Source organism: Phocoena phocoena, chromosome 4, assembly GCF_963924675.1.
Source record: "Phocoena phocoena chromosome 4, mPhoPho1.1, whole genome shotgun sequence".
NCBI lineage: Eukaryota > Metazoa > Chordata > Mammalia > Artiodactyla > Phocoenidae > Phocoena > Phocoena phocoena.
In genome coordinates this window covers 86,469,386-86,486,819 of record NC_089222.1, presented here as the reverse complement: position 1 = coordinate 86,486,819, position 17,434 = coordinate 86,469,386, and the positions used below count along the sequence as shown (strand labels likewise).

The window sequence follows — 17,434 nt, the reverse complement described above, 5'->3', positions numbered from 1 at the left end:
ATAGGAACATACATACTGATAATTACCTTAAATGTAAATGGACTAAATGCTCCCACCAAAAAACACAGATTGGCTGAATGGATACAAAAACAAGACCCATATATATGCTGTCTACAAGAGACCCACTTCAGACCTAGAGACACATACAGACTGAAAGTAAGGGGATGGAAAAAGATATTCCATGCAAATGGAAACCAAAAGAAAGCTGGAGCAGCAATTCTCATATCAGACAAAATACACTTTAAAATAAACACTATTAGAAGAGACAAAGAAGGACACAACATAATGATCAAGGGATCGATCCAAGAAGAAGATATAACAATTGTAAATATTTATGCACCCAACATAGGAGCACCTCAATACATAAGGCAAATACTAACAGCCATAAAAGGGGAAATCGACAGTAACACATTCATAGTAGGGGACTTTAACACCCTACTTTCACCAATGGGAAGATCATCCAAAATGAAAATAAATAAGGAAACACAAGCTTTAAATGATACATTAAATAAGATGGACTTAATTGACATTTATAGGACACTCCATCCAAAAACAACAGAATACACATTTTTCTCAAGTGCCCATGGAACATTCTCCAGGATAGATCATATCTTGGGTCACAAATCAAGCCTTGGTAAATTTAAGAAAGTTGAAATTGTATCAAGTATCTTTTCCGACCACAACGCCATGAGACTAGATATCAATTACAGGAAAAGATCTGTAAAAGATACAAACACATGGAGGCTAAACAATACACTACTTAATAACGAAGTGATCACTGAAGAAATCAAAGAGGAAATCAAAAAATACCTAGAAACAAACAAAAATGGAGACACAACGACCCAAAACCTATGATATGCAGCAAAAGCAGTTCTAAGAGGGAAGTTTATAGCAATACAAGACCACCTTAAGAAGCAGGAAACATCTCGAATAAACAACCTATCCTTGCACCTAAAGCAATTAGAGAAAGAAGAACAAAAAAAAAACCAAAGTTACCAGAAGGAAAGAAATCACAAAAATCAGATCAGAAATAAATGAAAAAGAAATGAAGGAAATGATGGCACAGTTCAATAAAACTTAAAGCTGGTTCTTTGAGAAGATAAACAAAATAGATAAACCATTAGCCAGACTCATCAAGAAAAAAAGGGAGAAGACTCAAATCAACAGAATTAGAAATGAAAAAGGAGAAGTAACAACAGACACTGCAGAAATAAAAGAGATCATGAGAGATTACTACAAGCAACTCTATGCCAATAAAATGGACAACCTGGAAGAAATGGACAAATTCTTAGAAATGCACAACCTGCCGAGACTGAATCAGGAAGAAATAGAAAATATGAACAGACCAATCACAAGCACTGAAATTGAAACTGGGATTAAAAATCTTCCAACAAACAAAAGCCCAGGACCAGATGGCTTCACAGCCGAATTCTATCAAACATTTACAGAAGAGCTAACACCTATCCTTCTCAAACTCTTCCAAAATATAGCAGAGGGAGGAACACTCCCAAATTCCTTCTACGAGGCCAACATCACCTTGATACCAAAACCAGACAAGGATGTCACAAAGAAAGAAAACTACAGGCCCATATCACTGATGAACATAGATGCAAAAACCCTCAACAAAATACTAGCAAACAGAATCCAACAGCACATTAAAAGGATCATACACCATGATCAAGTGGGGTTTATTCCAGGAATGCAAGGATTCTTCAATATATGCAAATCTATCTATGTGATATACCATATTAACAAATTAAAGGTGAAAAACCATATGATCATCTCAATAGATGCAGAGAAAGCTTTTGACAAAATTCAACACCCATTTATGATAAAAACCCTGCAGAAAGTTGGCATAGAGGGAACTTTCCTCAACATAATAAAAGCCATATATGACAAGCCCACAACCAACATCATCCTCAATGGTGAAAAACTGAAAGCATTTCCACTAAGATCAGCAACAAGACAAGGTTGCCCACTCTCACCACTCTTATTCAACATAGTTTTGGAAGTTTTAGCCACAGCAATCAGAGAAAAAAAGGAAATAAAAGGAATCCAAATCGGAAAAGAAGAAGTAAAGCTGTCACTGTTTGCAGATGACATGATACTATACATAGAGGATCCCAAAGATGCTCCCAGAAAACTACTAGAGCTAATCAATGAATTTCATAAAGTAGCAGGATACAAAATTAATGCACAGAAATCTCTGGCATTCCTATACACTGATGATGAAAAATCTGAAAGTGAAATCAAGAAAACACTCCCATTTACCACTGCAACAAAAAGAATAAAATATCTAGGAATAAACCTACCTAAGGAGACAAAAGTCCTGTATGGAGAAAATTATCAGACACTGATGAAAGAAATTAAAGATGAAACAAATAGATGTACAGATATACCATGTTCTTGGATTGGAAGAATCAACATTGTGAAAATGACTCTACTACCCAAAGCAATCTACAGATTCAATGCAATCCCTATCAAACTACCACTGGCATTTTTCACAGAACTAGAACAAAAAATGTCACAATTTGTATGGAAACACAAAAGACTCCGAATAGCCAAAGCAATCTTGAGAACGAAAGAAGGAGCTGGAGGAATCAGGCTCCCTGACTTCAGACTATACTACAAAGCTACAGTAATCAAGACAGTATGGTACTGGCACAAAAATAGAAAGATAGATCAATGGAACAGGATAGAAAGCCCAGAGATAAACCCACGCACATATGGTCACCTTATCTTTGATAAAGGAGGGAGGATGTACAGTGGAGAATGGACAGCCTCTTCAATAAGTGGTGCTGGAAAAACTGGAGAGGTACATGTAAAAGTATGAGATTAGATCACTCCCTAACACCATACACAAAAATAAGCTCAAAATGGATTAAAGACCTAAATGTAAGGCCAGAAACTATCAAACTCTTAGAGGAAAACATAGGCAGAACACTCTATGACATAAATCACAGCAATGTCCTTTTTGACCCACCTCCTAGAGAAATGGAAATAAAAACAAAAGTAAAGAAATGGGACCTAATGAAACTTCAAAGCTTTTGCACAGCAAAGGAAACCATAAACAAGACCAAAAGACAACCCTCAGAATGGGAGAAAATATTTGCAAATGAAGCAGCTGACAAAGGATTAATTTCCAAAATTTACAAGCAGCTCATGCAGCTCAATAACAAAAAAACAAACAACCCAATCCAAAAATGGGCAGAAGACCTAAATAGACATTTCTCCAAAGAAGATATACAGACTGCCAACAAACACATGAAAGAATGCTCAACATCATTAATCATTAGAGAAATGCAAATCAAAACTACAATGAGATATCATCTCACACCAGTCAGAACGGCCATCATCAAAAAATCTAGAAACAATAAATGCTGGAGAGGGTGTAGAGAAAAGGGAACACTCGCACTGCTGGTGGGAATGTGAAGTGGTTCAGCCACTATGGAGAACAGTATGGAGGTTCCTTAAAAAACTACAAATAGAACTACCATATGACCCAGCAATCCCACTACTGGGCATATACCCTGAGAAAACCATAATTCAAAAAGAGTCATGTACCAAAATATTCATTGCAGCTCTATTTACAATAGCCCGGAGATGGAAACAACCTAAGTGCCCATCATCGGATGAATGGATAAAGATGATGTGGCACATATATACAATGGAATATTACTCAGCCATAATAAGAAACGAAATTGAGATATTTGTAATGAGGTGGATAGACCTAGAATCTGTCATACAGAGTGAAGTAAGTCAGAAAGAGAAAGACAAATACCATATGCTAACACATATATATGGAATTTAAGGGAAAAAATGTCATGAAGAACCTAGGTGTAAGACAGGAATAAAGACACAGACCTACTGGAGAACAGACTTGAGGATATGGGGAGGGGGAAGGGTGAGCTGTGACAGGGCGAGAGAGAGGCATGGACATATATACACTAACAAACGTAAGGTAGACAGCTAGTGGGAAGCAGCCGCATGGCACAGGGATATTGGCTCGGTGCTTTGTGACCGCCTGGAGGGGTGGTATAGGGAGGGTGGGAGGGAGGGAGATGCAAGAGGTAAGAGATATGGGAACATATGTATATGTATAACTGATTCACTTTGTTATAAAGCAGAAACTAACACACCATTGTAAAGCAATTATACCCCAATAAAGATGTCAAAATAAAATAAAATAAATTACAGAAGACATTTGGCAATTAAAAAACACACTTAAAAATAATGTATGGGTCAAGGAGAAATTAATAAAGAAATTATAAAACATTTCAACGTAAACGATAATTAAAATATAACACCAAAATTTGTGGGATACAGCTAAGGCAATGCTTAGAGGGAACTTTATAGCTTTTAGTACATATATAAGAAAACTCAAAAATCAATGACTTAACATTCCACCTCAGGTAACTAGAGAAAGAAAAGCAATAAACCCCAAAACTCAGAGTAAGTAGAAGAAAGGAAATAAAAAAAATAAAATAATAAAACAATAATAGAATTAGTGTAAATATTAAAAATGAAAGCATGACTCAGTGAAATAAAAAGCCAACAAAACAACAGAAAAATTATCAAAGCCAAAACCTTATTCTTTGAAAAGATCAACAAAATGGATGCCCTCCTAGCTAGGCCAATCAAGAAACAAAAGAGAGACAATACAAATCTTCAGTGTCAGGAATTAAAATAGATCCTACAGAGTTATGTCAACAAATTTTACAATTTAGAAGAAATGTATAAATTCTATGAAAGATACCAAGTTACAAAACTTAGTAAAAAAGAAAGAGACAACCCTCTATTTATTAAGGGAATTGAATTCACAGTTAAAAATTTTTCCACTAAGAAAATTACAGGCCCAGATACTTCATTGGTGAGTTCCAGCAAACATTTAAGGAAGAAATAATACTAATTCTACACAAAATATTTCTGAAAATAGAAGAGACCAAAATACTTCCCAGTTTATTATATGAAGTCAGCAATAATTTAGTACTTTGATAAGAATCAGAAACCAATGTCTTGGTAACTAAAGTCCTTCACACTTGTGAAAAATGCTGCATGGTCTGGCTGGTACATTTGGCCTAAATGTCTTAATAGGACTCTGTTACACCAGAAACTCCTTGTTGGGTATGGGGAAGAGTCTACCTTAATCTCTGTACTTAGGTAGAAAACCAGGAAATTAATTCACTCTGCATGAGAATTCCAAAGGGTAAGATGTTGCTTAGATATTTTAGAAAGACTGAGAACAAGGTAAGGGCTCCAGGAAAAAAAATTCAGCTATCAGTTATGTAGCTGAACCAGGACAGAGACCTCACAGCACCAAGGTAGAAGGTTTCAGAGTGTCAGCAGACTATTTCACATTATCATTTGAGATCCTAAAACCCATGATTTATGAACTAATTTATGAGCTGAGGACAGGGCCAGGCCAGACTTGATAAGACCTGCCCTTAAGAAGGTCTGACATTAAAAAGGGAGATTCAGGCAGTGCTGGACAAAGGGACATTATCATTAAATCCATCCATCCAGAGAGGGAGAGGAGCAGAGGGTGTTGGTCCCACCCACTCGGGCCCTGGAAGCCTGCTGGGCTCCCACGTGGTGTCCCCTGCCCTCTGAGGCTACAGGCGGGAGGCAGGTCTGGGCCCCTCTGTTCTGTTGAGCCTAAGCCCCAACCCCCCACACTTCCCAGGGCCTTTTCCACCCCTGTGGGTCCTAAGCATAGGCCCTGCCCACTGCCCAAACCCTACCCCTGCTTAGGCCCCGCCCTCCACAGCCAAGGCCTTTTCCACCTTTTTTTTTTTCCTCCTCCTCTTTCTTACTACTGTGGTTCTTTTCTACTTTCTGGTTGTTGGTTCATCTATATTTTTATTTTTACATTCTTTCTAACATATCTGTTAGTTTCCTAGTCTAATTTTATTTTTTACTTGTTATTGTTCTCCATTTTTTTTTGCTGCCGCACACGCAGCTTGTGGGATCTTGGTTCACAAGCCGGGGTTAGGGCTGAAGTTCCTGCAGTGGGAGCTCCGAATCTGAACCACTGGACTAACAGAGAACCTCAGACACCACAGGGAATACTCATCAGAGTGAGGTCTCCCAGAGGTCCTCATCTTGGCACCAAGACCCAGCTCTAAGCAACAGCTTACAAGCTCCAGTGTTGGAAGCCTAAGGCCAAACAACCAGTAAGGCAGGAACACAATCCCACTCATTAAAAAAAAAAACAATGAGATGGCAAAAAACATGTCACAGATGAAGGAGCAAGGTAAAATCCTATAAGACCAAATAAATGAAGAGGAAAAAGGCAACCTACCTGAGAAAGAATTCAGAGTAATGATAGTAAAGATGATCCAGAATCTCAGAAATAGAATGGAGGCATGGATTGAGAAAATACAAGAAATGTTTAACAAAGATCTAGAAGAAATAAAGAACAAACAGAGATGAACAACACAATAACTGAAATGAAAAATACACTAGAAGGAATCAATAACAGAATAACTGGGGCAGAAGAATGAATAAGTGAGCTGGAAGACAAAATGGTGGAAATGACTGCCAAGGAGCAGAATAAAGATAAAAGAATGAAAAGAAAATCTCAGAGACCTCTGGGACAACACTAAATGCACCAACATTCAAATTACAGGGGTCCCAGAAGAAGAAGAGAAAAAGATAGGGTGTGAGAAAATATTTGAAGAGATTATAGTGGAAAACTTCCCTAACATAGGAAAGGAAATAGTCACCCAAGTTCAGGAAGCACAGAGAGTCCTATACAGGGTTAACCCTAGGAGAAACACACTAAGACACACATCAATCAAACTAACAAAAATTAAATTCAGAGAAAAAATATTAAAAGCAGCAAGGGAAAAACAAAAAATAACATACAAAGGAATCCCCACAAGGTTATCAGCTGATTTTTCAGCAGAAACTCTGCAGGCCAGAAGGGAGAGGCAGGATATACTTAAAGTGATGAAAGAGAAAAACCTACGACCAAGATTACTCTACCCAGCAAGGATCTCATTCAGATTCGACAGAGAAATCAAAAGCTTTTCACAAAAGCAAAAGCTAAGAGAATTCAGCACCAACAAACCAACTTTACAGCAAATGCTAAAGAAACTTCTCTAGGTGGGAAACACAAGAGAAGAAAAAGACCCACAAAAACGAACCCAAAACAATTAAGAAAATGGTAATAGGAACATACATATCGATAATAACCTTGAATGTAAATGGATTAAATGTCCCAACCAAAAGACACAGACTGGCTGAATGGATACAAAAACAAGACCCATATATATGCTGTCTACAAGAAACCCACTTCAGACCTAGAGACACATACAAATTGAAAGTGAAGGAATGGAAAAAGATATTCCATGCAAATCAAAAGAAAGCTGGAGTAGCAATACTCATATCAGATAAAACAGACTTTAAAATAAAGACTAACAGAGACCTTATCTCTGTTACAAGAGATAGGGAAGGACACTACATAATGATCAAGGGATCAATCCAAGAAGAAGATATAACAATTAGAAATGTTTATGCATCCAACATAGGAGTACCTCAATACATAACGCAAATGCTAATAACCATGAAAGGGGAAATAGACAGTGATGTAAGAATAGTAGGGGACTTTAACACCTCACTTACACCAATGGACAGATCATCCAAACAGAAGAGAAATAAGGAAACACAAGCTTTAAATGACACAATAGACCAGATAGATTTAACTGATATTTATAGAACATTCCACCCAAAAGTGGCAGAATACACTTTCTTCTTAAGTGCACACGGAACATTCTCCAGGACAGATCACATCTTAGGTCACAAATCAAGCCTTGGAAAATTTAAGAAAATTGAAATCATAACAAGCATCTTTTCTGACTACAACACTATGAGACTGGAAATCAGTTACAGGAAAAAAACTGAAAAAACCCACAAATACATGGAGGCTAAACAGTGTGCTACTAGATAAGCAAGAGATTACTGAAGAATCCAAGAAGAAATTTAAAAAATGCATAAAAACAAATAACAAAAACACGACGACCCAAAACCTACAGGGCACAGCAAAAGCAGTTCTAAAAGGGAAGTTTATAGCAATTCAACCTCACCTCAGGAAACAAGAAAAATCTCAAATAAACAATCTAACCCTACACCTAAAGCAGCTAGAGAAAGAAAAACAAAGAAAACGCAAAGTCAGTAGAAGGAGAGAAGTCATAAAAATCAGAGCAGAAATAAATGAAATAGAAATGAAAAAACAATAGCAAAGATCAATAAAACTAAAAGCTGGTTCTTTGAGAAGATAAACAAAGTTGATATACCCTTAGCCAGACTCATCAAGAAAAAAAGGGAGAGCACACAAATCAATAAAATTAGAAATGAAAAAGGAGAAATCACAACTGACACCACAGAAATACAAAGGATTATAAGAGACTACTGCAAACAAATATATGCCAATAAAATGGACAGCCATGAAAAAATGGACAAATTCTTGGAAAGGCACAATTTTCCAAGACTGAACCAGGAAGAATTAGAAAATATAAACAGACCTATCACAAGGAATGAAATTGAAACTGTAATTAAAAATCTTCCAACAAACAAAAGTTCAGGACCAGATGGCTTTACAGGTGAATTCTATCAAACATTTAGAGAAGAAGAGAATGGACTTGAGGACATGGGGAGGGGGAAGCGGAAGCTGGGGCAAAGTGAGAGTAGCAGTGACATATATACACTACCAAATGTAAAATAGATAGCTATGGGAAGCAGCAGCATAGCACAGGGAGATCAACTTGGGGCTTTGCGACAACCTAGAGGGGTGGGATAGGGAGGGTGGGAGGGAGAGATGCAAGAGGGAGGGGATATGGGGGTATATGTATGCATATGGCTGATTCTGTTTGTTGTACAACAGAAACCAACACAGTATTGTGAAGCAATTATACTCCAATAAAGATCTATAAAACAAAATTTGAAAAAAAAGAAAAATATAAATCACCCAGGAAAATACTGCAAAGCACTAGAAACTAAAAAGTAGACAATCCTGTGTCAGAAACATAGGGAGTGGAGAAAAGTGGAAATGGAAAAACAAACGAGAAGCAAACTAAAGTTTTTCAGGAGAGTGATATAATCATATTTTTTGGAAAGATAACTCTAATGGTGGTGTGGACAGGAAGACTTAAGCAGAAATCCTTGTTATAAGAGTCCAAGCAAGAGGAGATAGACCTCTAAAATAAAATACGATACGGAGAAATCATGGATTTACCAGACATGCCTCAGAGAAATTGAAAGAATTTAATGTACATTTTGTAAATGAATTGATTTCCCCAGGACCTGCTCTCCTCTAGGTGAATAGTAAAAATTAGATTCTGAAACTATATTTAGGATTAGAACTAAAAATGTCAATATTCCACTAAGCCACCTAACACCACGATGCCCAGACAGAAAGAGCCAGTCATCTTTTAAAAATCCTATTACAAAATTCTTCACTTTCCCTTCTATCTGCAATCTATGATATCCTTCCACTTATGTTATCCAATTTAATCCTCAAACAGCTCACGATCATTTTATGGGTGAGAAAATTGAAGCTCAGAAAGGTGAAATAATTTATCCAAATCAAACATCTCTAAGTGGTAGACCCAGGACTCAAAACTGAAGTCCAGCTCTCTTTCCACTGCACTGTATTAGAGAAGCCCATTAAAGACCTTGTAGACCCTACAGGAAGGAGCCAGACCAGATGTGAAGATGGGTCATTATCAACATAGAGATGATAGTAACTTCCGAGTTCCAGGACTAGAGATAAAATGACTAAAACACAGAATCTGCTCTTAAAGAACTTATAGTAAGGGAATTAAACAAGTCACCCTTTCTGTCGTATAAACTTAGATATGCACTCTTTAAAAATTATTTTACCTAAATTTAATAATCAAGACCCTAAGTGTATATTATAATCTTTACTCACATTCTGATGCAGATCTAGAAGAATGAGACTGCCTTCCATCACTCTTTGATCTCTCTGATTTCCCCCCATCAGTATCCTGATCATCTGGTTCCTTCATTTTCTCTGTAAGCAAAAAATTGAGACAGAGACAGGGATAGAGCTGTAAAGTAGAAATCATTAACAGATTATTTTCCCCCTAAACAAATTCCATGAGCACCAAACACCATGTGTGTTGACAATCTGTGTGTTTGCAAGGTATCAGAAATGACTTCACCAGCTGGAGGGCACAGCCATCATCAGAGACCTCCGTAGAATGGCAAAATGTAGTCAGATATCCCTTCCTCCAGGCAAACTTGTCATCATGGTGCCCTCTGGTTTTCCAGAAGTCCACAGTGAAACACCACCCAAGCCTATCTCTTCTCTAAATGCTCCACATTAAAATTAACCCTTTGCCATCCTTCCTTTGGTTCATCCCCTCCTCTTCCCCCTCCCATCATCAAAGTCCCCTGGTGTTACTAATCAATTTCAATTTTTAAATATTTGTTGAGGATAACTTCTATGTGTCAAATCTTATGTTAGGCACTAAATTGTAGTACTGAACTAGAAAGATACGATCCTTAACTCAGTGGAGCTTTTTTAGAAATATAGGTATTAAACAAGTAATTAAAATATAATGAGTGCTACAAAAAAAAAGGGGGGTGCTGTGGGCACATACAGCAAGAAGATTAAACTATGTCTGGGGTTAAGGAAGAGGCATTTGAGACACAGGTACTGAGTAGACGTTGGCCAGGCATAAAATGGGAAAGATTATTGGCAGAGAGAGCTTCTAAGAGAGGCTTATGTCTGTGAAGGCCTGAGAGCAGTCTATTGGCTAGAGCAGGAGAGTGAAATGGACATTGATGAGGAAACGGGTAGCAGATCATCAAATTGCCTCTAAGCTTTGCTAAGGAGTTTAGAACTTATTTCTATGGTAATTGAAAGCCATTGAAGGTTTTTAAGGAGGGGAGTGACACGAGAGGTTTTCTCTGTCCTCTCTCTCTATGGCAGCTCTTGTAGATGAGAATATCTACTATGTCTTCCTTCTAAGTCTTCATTTCTCCACACTAAACATCCCGTGTTTCCTCAACATTCTTCTATGGCACAGCTGGCAGGTAGAGTAGTAGTTCTATTTGGATGAGATCTGTGGTTAGATTCAGGTTTGAATCCCAGTTTTGCCACATAACTAGCTAATTACTTTACATCAATTCCTCAATTGTAAAATGGGAGTGAAGAAAAAACTATGTATAAGGCTGATATGCGAATTAACTGACCTAGTGCATTATTATACCTTCCTGGTCTCTCAAGAAAGACTACTATGCCCAAAGCAGCCAGGATCTACACTACACGATCAGTGCATGAGAGTGCAGGATGACAACTACCCACCTTCATCTGGACATTAGGGTTTATACCATCTGTTTCCTTGCGCTGACATCATGATACCCTCTCTTGATTTTTGTGTTTGTTTTCATTTTTTTAGAATTAAGGGATTGAGAAGTTGTATTGTAACCTGATGAGGCTTTGATGTCAGAGAGACTTGTTTGGCAAAGAAAAAAGGTTTACTTGGCCAAGGGCCAAGCCCCTAGCATCCCTTAACCTGTCAGTCCTTTTATATGTACAATGGGGAAGATAAGGTTGTCTGGCAGAGTTATTATAAGTATTAAATGAGATCTTTTATACCCACAGTTCTCAACTCTGGCTTTACTTTAGAATCACTTGGAAACTTTTTACAATGTACCATTCTCGGGGTCTCACTCTCTATATAATTCTTTTGTGGAGCCAAAGAATAGGAACCAGAGTTAAGGACCATGGGTTTATATCAAACTCTTTGTAGGTACTGGAAAATGGTAGTTTTACTATAATTACTACACATTCTCTTTAATACAGCTAGGGCTCAATAAATATGATCACAGAATCTTGAGAGTTGAAAGAGGGTTAATTTGGTCCAATCCTCCCACCCAATATAAGTCACGCATCAACAACTCAAGCCCAGGCTAAGAGTGTTGGCTAGAATCACACTGACTGGGCTCAAAGCCTGGCTCTTCCTCTTACTATTATAGTTGTGAGGTATTAAACAAGTATTAATCTCTCTGTGCCTTCTCATCTGTAAAGTGCAGTACCTACTTCACAAGATGGTTCTGAGATCTCAATGATTTAATACAGTAAAGCTTTCAAAGAACAGTGCCTTGCACTCAGTAGGTAAAATAGTTGAAGGGATGAATGTTTTAATTCCTGAATAAAGGAACGAATGAAGGAACACACCAAGAGACAGTCAGCTTTAATTTAAACATTTCAGGTAAGAGGGTGAGCACATTCTGTTAATGTTCTCAGCTCTAGTTCTTAGGAAGTTCATTTTATATTATATGAAATCTTCCTCCCTGCAACTTGGATCTATTTGGCCCTATTCTTCTGGGGACACACAGAATAAGTTTTCCTGTTTACTATAGCCATTCAAATAATTAGCTAGTTAACTTTCCTACCCAGATCCTCTCTTTTCCCAAATAAAGCATCCCAATTCTTTCAACTATTTCTCACTAACATGTTTTCAACTCCTTTCAGCATCTGGATAGCTCAAAAACTTAATTCCCAGTCCATCATATATCCCTCCCAATTTTGTATGTCCTTTGAAGGATCTGGACACTTTCCAGAAGATATGAACCATCACTTTATCCGTTGGGGACATTATATTCTTTCAAGGCAGCCTAATATTACATTATCTTGCCAGGGTCTGGGGGGTGGGCAGGCTCCTCATATACTGACTCGTAATAATCCATTTGTAACCAGCTAGAATGACTATACCTTATTTCTGTATACCTAACCATGTCCTACCTTATACAACTGAACTAGCTAGGTTTGGAAGTCTATTTGCAGAACTACCTTAAATCTATTTTCATTAGACTCAGGCTTATTGGTCCAGCCTATGGTTAATTCTGTTAACCAACTCATTAGGTAGACTGTGAAGTTTTGAGTCAACCCTGAGGAAGTGTAAAGAAAAAAGAAAATTATAGTACACAGTGTTGCAGAGTGTATGTTGCTAGAAGGAGGTTGGCTGGAAGCTGGACAGAGGGCTCCCCAAGATGACATTACTCAAGATTCATTCCTTAGATTCCAGGGTCGGTCCCCACTCTCACAAACTCAAACACTCCATCTCAGCAGTGTGCCAGAGCTGGTCACGCTGAGATTCATAGAGATTCCTGTATAAAAACAGACACTGTTTTTACTTTACAGTGTGACATAACAACTGTGGAGAGAATAACAGCTCGTGTGTTTTTAATGTTTACCATGTGTGGAGCACAGTTCTGAGGATTCTACACATACTGTTTCATATATTTCTCAAAACTCTATGAGTTAGGTGCATTTTACAGATGAGATAGCAGAGCAGTTACTATTTGAATCTTTCCCTCTCACCCAACTCATGCAATTGACTTCCAAGTCCTGTTGCCCAGTGTCCAGTTACTAAGCCTTTGGAATTCATCCTCTCCCTTCTAGTCCCACTGTCCCCATCCTAGTTCTGGTCCTCATATTGTCTCACCTCTACCATTACCACAGCCTCATTCTCTCCCTTCTCTGGTCCATTTGTACACTGCCTCTTATATTCCTAAAACACAGCTTTTAATGTGCCACTCTTCTTGTTTAAAACCTTTAATGGCTCCTCATTGCCACAGAACAAGAACTCAGATTCCTTGGTGTGGCACAGAGGTCCTTCATCTTAGGGTCTGTAATTCATCTCTTGTCACCTTCCCCTTTCGTGGATCCTCCTCAGCCCCTCCTCCTCCTCAAAAGTTTTAGTCAGTAGCCACCTTGGACAACTCACAATTGGCCGGGCATGCTGAGTACTTGTATGCTACTATATCTACTTGTATGCAACAAGGATTTATTGTGCACCTACCGTGTCTTGCATGTGCTACACACTTGACCTGCATTATCCTATTTAATTGTAACAGGAACCCCATGAAGTAAGCACTACCACCTTCCCTACTTAGATGAGGAATCTAAAGTGCAGAAGGTCAACTTGCCAAGTGTCACACTTAACAGGTCTGGGTGGCTTGTTGACCCCAGAACCCAGGCACTTTCCCACAGACCCCCTGTTCCTGGCTCAGCCCGGTCCAACTCGGACTCCTGCCGTCGTCTGTCTTCCTCCCCAGCTGGATCATGAGCTCCTTGCAGGCAGGAACAGCGTCCACGTTGTATCTAAAGTGGGTAGCCCCATGCCTGCGAATGCTGTCAATTCAAATGTTTGTCGAACTGATCCATAGAAATAAGGAATGTGTCTCACCAAAGCCCGGAGAACCCTAGCTCAGCCTGAGAAGTCCAAATGGGGTCGACTGATTCCTGACTCGCCAACAGATTTGAGGGGGAGGTTGTGGGAACTGCCAGGCTGCTGGGGTCAAAACTTACCTAAGGCACCGACCTCCGCCGCGCGTTCCCAGTCACGGCGTCTGCCCCAGGTCTCCGTTTACTGCGGTTACCACGGCAACGCCATCCCGCCTCCCGGGTGGGCGGAGACGGGCGGGCCGAGAGGCGCATGCGCCGCCCTAAGGCCGCTTTCTGGGAAACGCCAAGGCGGTGGCAGGGGTACCCTTGATCTCGCTTGCCCTCTGGCCCGGCTATTTCGTGGCCCATGACTCAGGATCAAGGCCAAACAGAAAGCCCGGCATTCTACCAGCTTATTATCCCCGTCTAATTTTTATGTCTAGTTTATATTATTATCCTAAGGATGATACACTGATGACTTTCGAAGATATGCCCAATAATACAAAATGGCTCAAAGGTGCCCTGATCACACGCCGTCATCAGCAAAAATACGTCGCGGGGCGATTTTTGTTTTATTTATTTATTTTACGCTATGTTATCTCTGTTGACTTTAAGAGTAAGTATTTTATGTTGTGGGCTCCTTGGTCACAGGACTCCAGGTGCACAAAATATAGGCCTAGCTTGACAGATTTTTTCGGTTTAGCAGTTTGCTCTCCAAATGCTCTGTGGCACAGCCAGCAATCATTATTAATTATTTTTAAGTACCTAACTAATGTTACTGGTTACAAAACATTGTTTTTAAATGGCTACAGCCTCGCAATAATATGACAAAGAATTTTGTATCCAGAATATGTAAAGACTCTTATAATTCAATAGCAAAAAAACTAGCCACCTAGGACTTTGAATACCTCACCACATCAGATGTATGAGCAGTCAATAAACACATGGAAAGATGCATAACAGTAGGTCCCAGGGAGATGCACACCACAATGCACGCATTCCATATCTACTGGGATAGGTAAAAGTTTTAAAACTGCCAGCACCAAATGTGGAAGGATGTGGAGCCAATGGAACTCTCATATAATGCTGTTGAAAATGTAAAGTAGCACGACCACTTTGGAAAAACGTTTGGCAATTTCTTTAAAAGTTAAACATTTACCAAGCGATTCCATGTCCCAGGTATTTTCCCAAGAGAATAAAAAATTTCCATCCATACAAAGCCTTATGCGTGAATGTTCATAGCAGCCATATTCACAATAGCAAAAAACTGGAAACCACCCAAATGACAGGTGAATGGATAAATAGCTGTACAACAGAATACTACTCAGAAGTAAAAAGGAAGAAACGGATACACACAACATGGATGAATCTCAGGATGAGTGAAAGTAGACAGGCACAAAATATTACAGTGTGTGTGATTTCATTTATATAAAATGCAAACAAATCTATGATGACCAAAAGCAGATCAGTGGTTCCCTAGAGCTGGAGTAAAGGGAGAGATGCACTGCAAAGAGACAGGAGGAATCTTCTGGAGATGATAGAAATGGTCTTAATTGTGGTGATAGTTCTGTCTGTATATACAACTGCCAAAGTCCATGAATTGTTCTCTTTAAATGGATGTATGGATGTATTTTGTTGTATATAAATTATTTCTCAATAAAGTTGGTAAGAAAAAAGTGGCTGTATTATATTTTGTGTTTATTGATTTCTGTAATGGTACACAACGATTTTCCAAAAACTTTGTACCATGCATTTATTGGTAATGTTGAAATGTTCTCTTTAGTCAAGTATTCTCGAGGATTAAAAAACAAGACCATTATCGCGGCTGTTAATTATTAAATAGTATATCCAGGGTGTCAAAAAGTCAGAAAACATAGGATAATCTTACTTTTAAACAGTATGTTAGTTATTTTCAAATAATATGCTCAACATGTTTTATTTCAGCCTCCAAACATCTTTAAAGTTAAAGCACTGGATCCAGTTATTAATTTGAGAAAAACACAAATTCACTACAGAATGTCTTTAAAAATCCAGAAGTACAGAGGGAATAGTGTATTTATTTCTACACCAAACAGCTGGCAGTCACTACTGAATGCTTGTGAGTCAGGTGCTGTTCTTAGCATATTTACACCTATTTACCTCACTTAATTCTCACAACCATGTAAGAAAGGAATTATCTCTGACTTTCAAATGGGAAAAATGAGATTCATCTGCCCAAGGGACACAGCCCAAGGAACACAGATGACATATGAATCCAAGCGTTCTGATGGCAACACTTGCACCCGTAGCCACTATGCTATATTAGTTATTTCTTTTAAGTTAGTAGAAGTCCAATAATTGTTTTTAAAAAGAGCTTCAAGTCCTGGCTTTACTTCTTATAAGCACTCTGACATTGGGTAGCTTATTCGACCTCTAGAGCTCGACTTCCTCATCTGTAAGGGGGGTGGGTGGCATTTAAACACGTCTAACTCATAGGTTGACTGTGAGATTTAAATGCAATAACAGGCTACTGCGGCTTAGCAAGGCGCCTGCCACAGGAACGGCTCAATAAAGGACAGCTATTATTACCATTCCGGTGCCTCCATATTGTGTACACCATAAGAGGGCAGCGCAGCATAGGCTTTGGAGAAAGTCTGCCTCTGTTCCCATTCTAGCGCCACCACTCCCTGGTTACGTGACCTTGAGAGAGTGCTTACCTCCTCGGATCTAATTTCCTCATCTGCAAAATAAGGATAACAGTACTTACCTCATGAAGGTGTCATGAAGTCATGTGGCTACAACAGTGCCTGGCACTTAGCACATACTAAACCATTATTAAATTCTGCTAATCCAAATGATTTTGCTATACAGTGTAGGAGTGATTATATCATAACTATGGATTTAGCTATCAGTCTAGTTTCTCTCACAAGCTGCAATTTGGAGAACTGTCAATTTTATTAAAGTTTATTAGCACCTGATCAGCAGCTTTCTGGGACATATCGGACAAGACATATGTTAGCAAAAAACTTGCGTCTAAAACCAAGAGACACAAGTAATCTGAGTTTGGACCATTAAAAGTAAATACAAATGTAGTACATCACAGTCAAATACAGCAGAGTTCACCTGTCTGCAGTGCTATAGATCCATGGTTCCCAAATTTGAGCATGCCCCGAATCACATGAAAGGCTTATTAAAAAAGACACCAGAGTTTCTGATCAATAGGTCTGGGGTAGGGGGCAAGAATTTTCGCATCTA

General features: G+C 38.7%; 1 protein-coding gene across 1 annotated transcript in view; it reads right to left on the bottom strand.

Annotated features, from left to right (window-relative positions):
• The window catches only part of CFAP44 (cilia and flagella associated protein 44), a 144,802-nt gene extending 134,774 nt beyond the window's left edge, over positions 1-10,028 (bottom strand). Inside the window, exon 1 of the mRNA XM_065875861.1 lies at positions 9,932-10,028. Within this exon, the coding sequence (XP_065731933.1) occupies positions 9,932-10,028 (97 nt within the window). The remainder of the gene's footprint in view (positions 1-9,931) is intronic.
• Between the last annotated feature and the right edge of the window lie 7,406 nt (positions 10,029-17,434).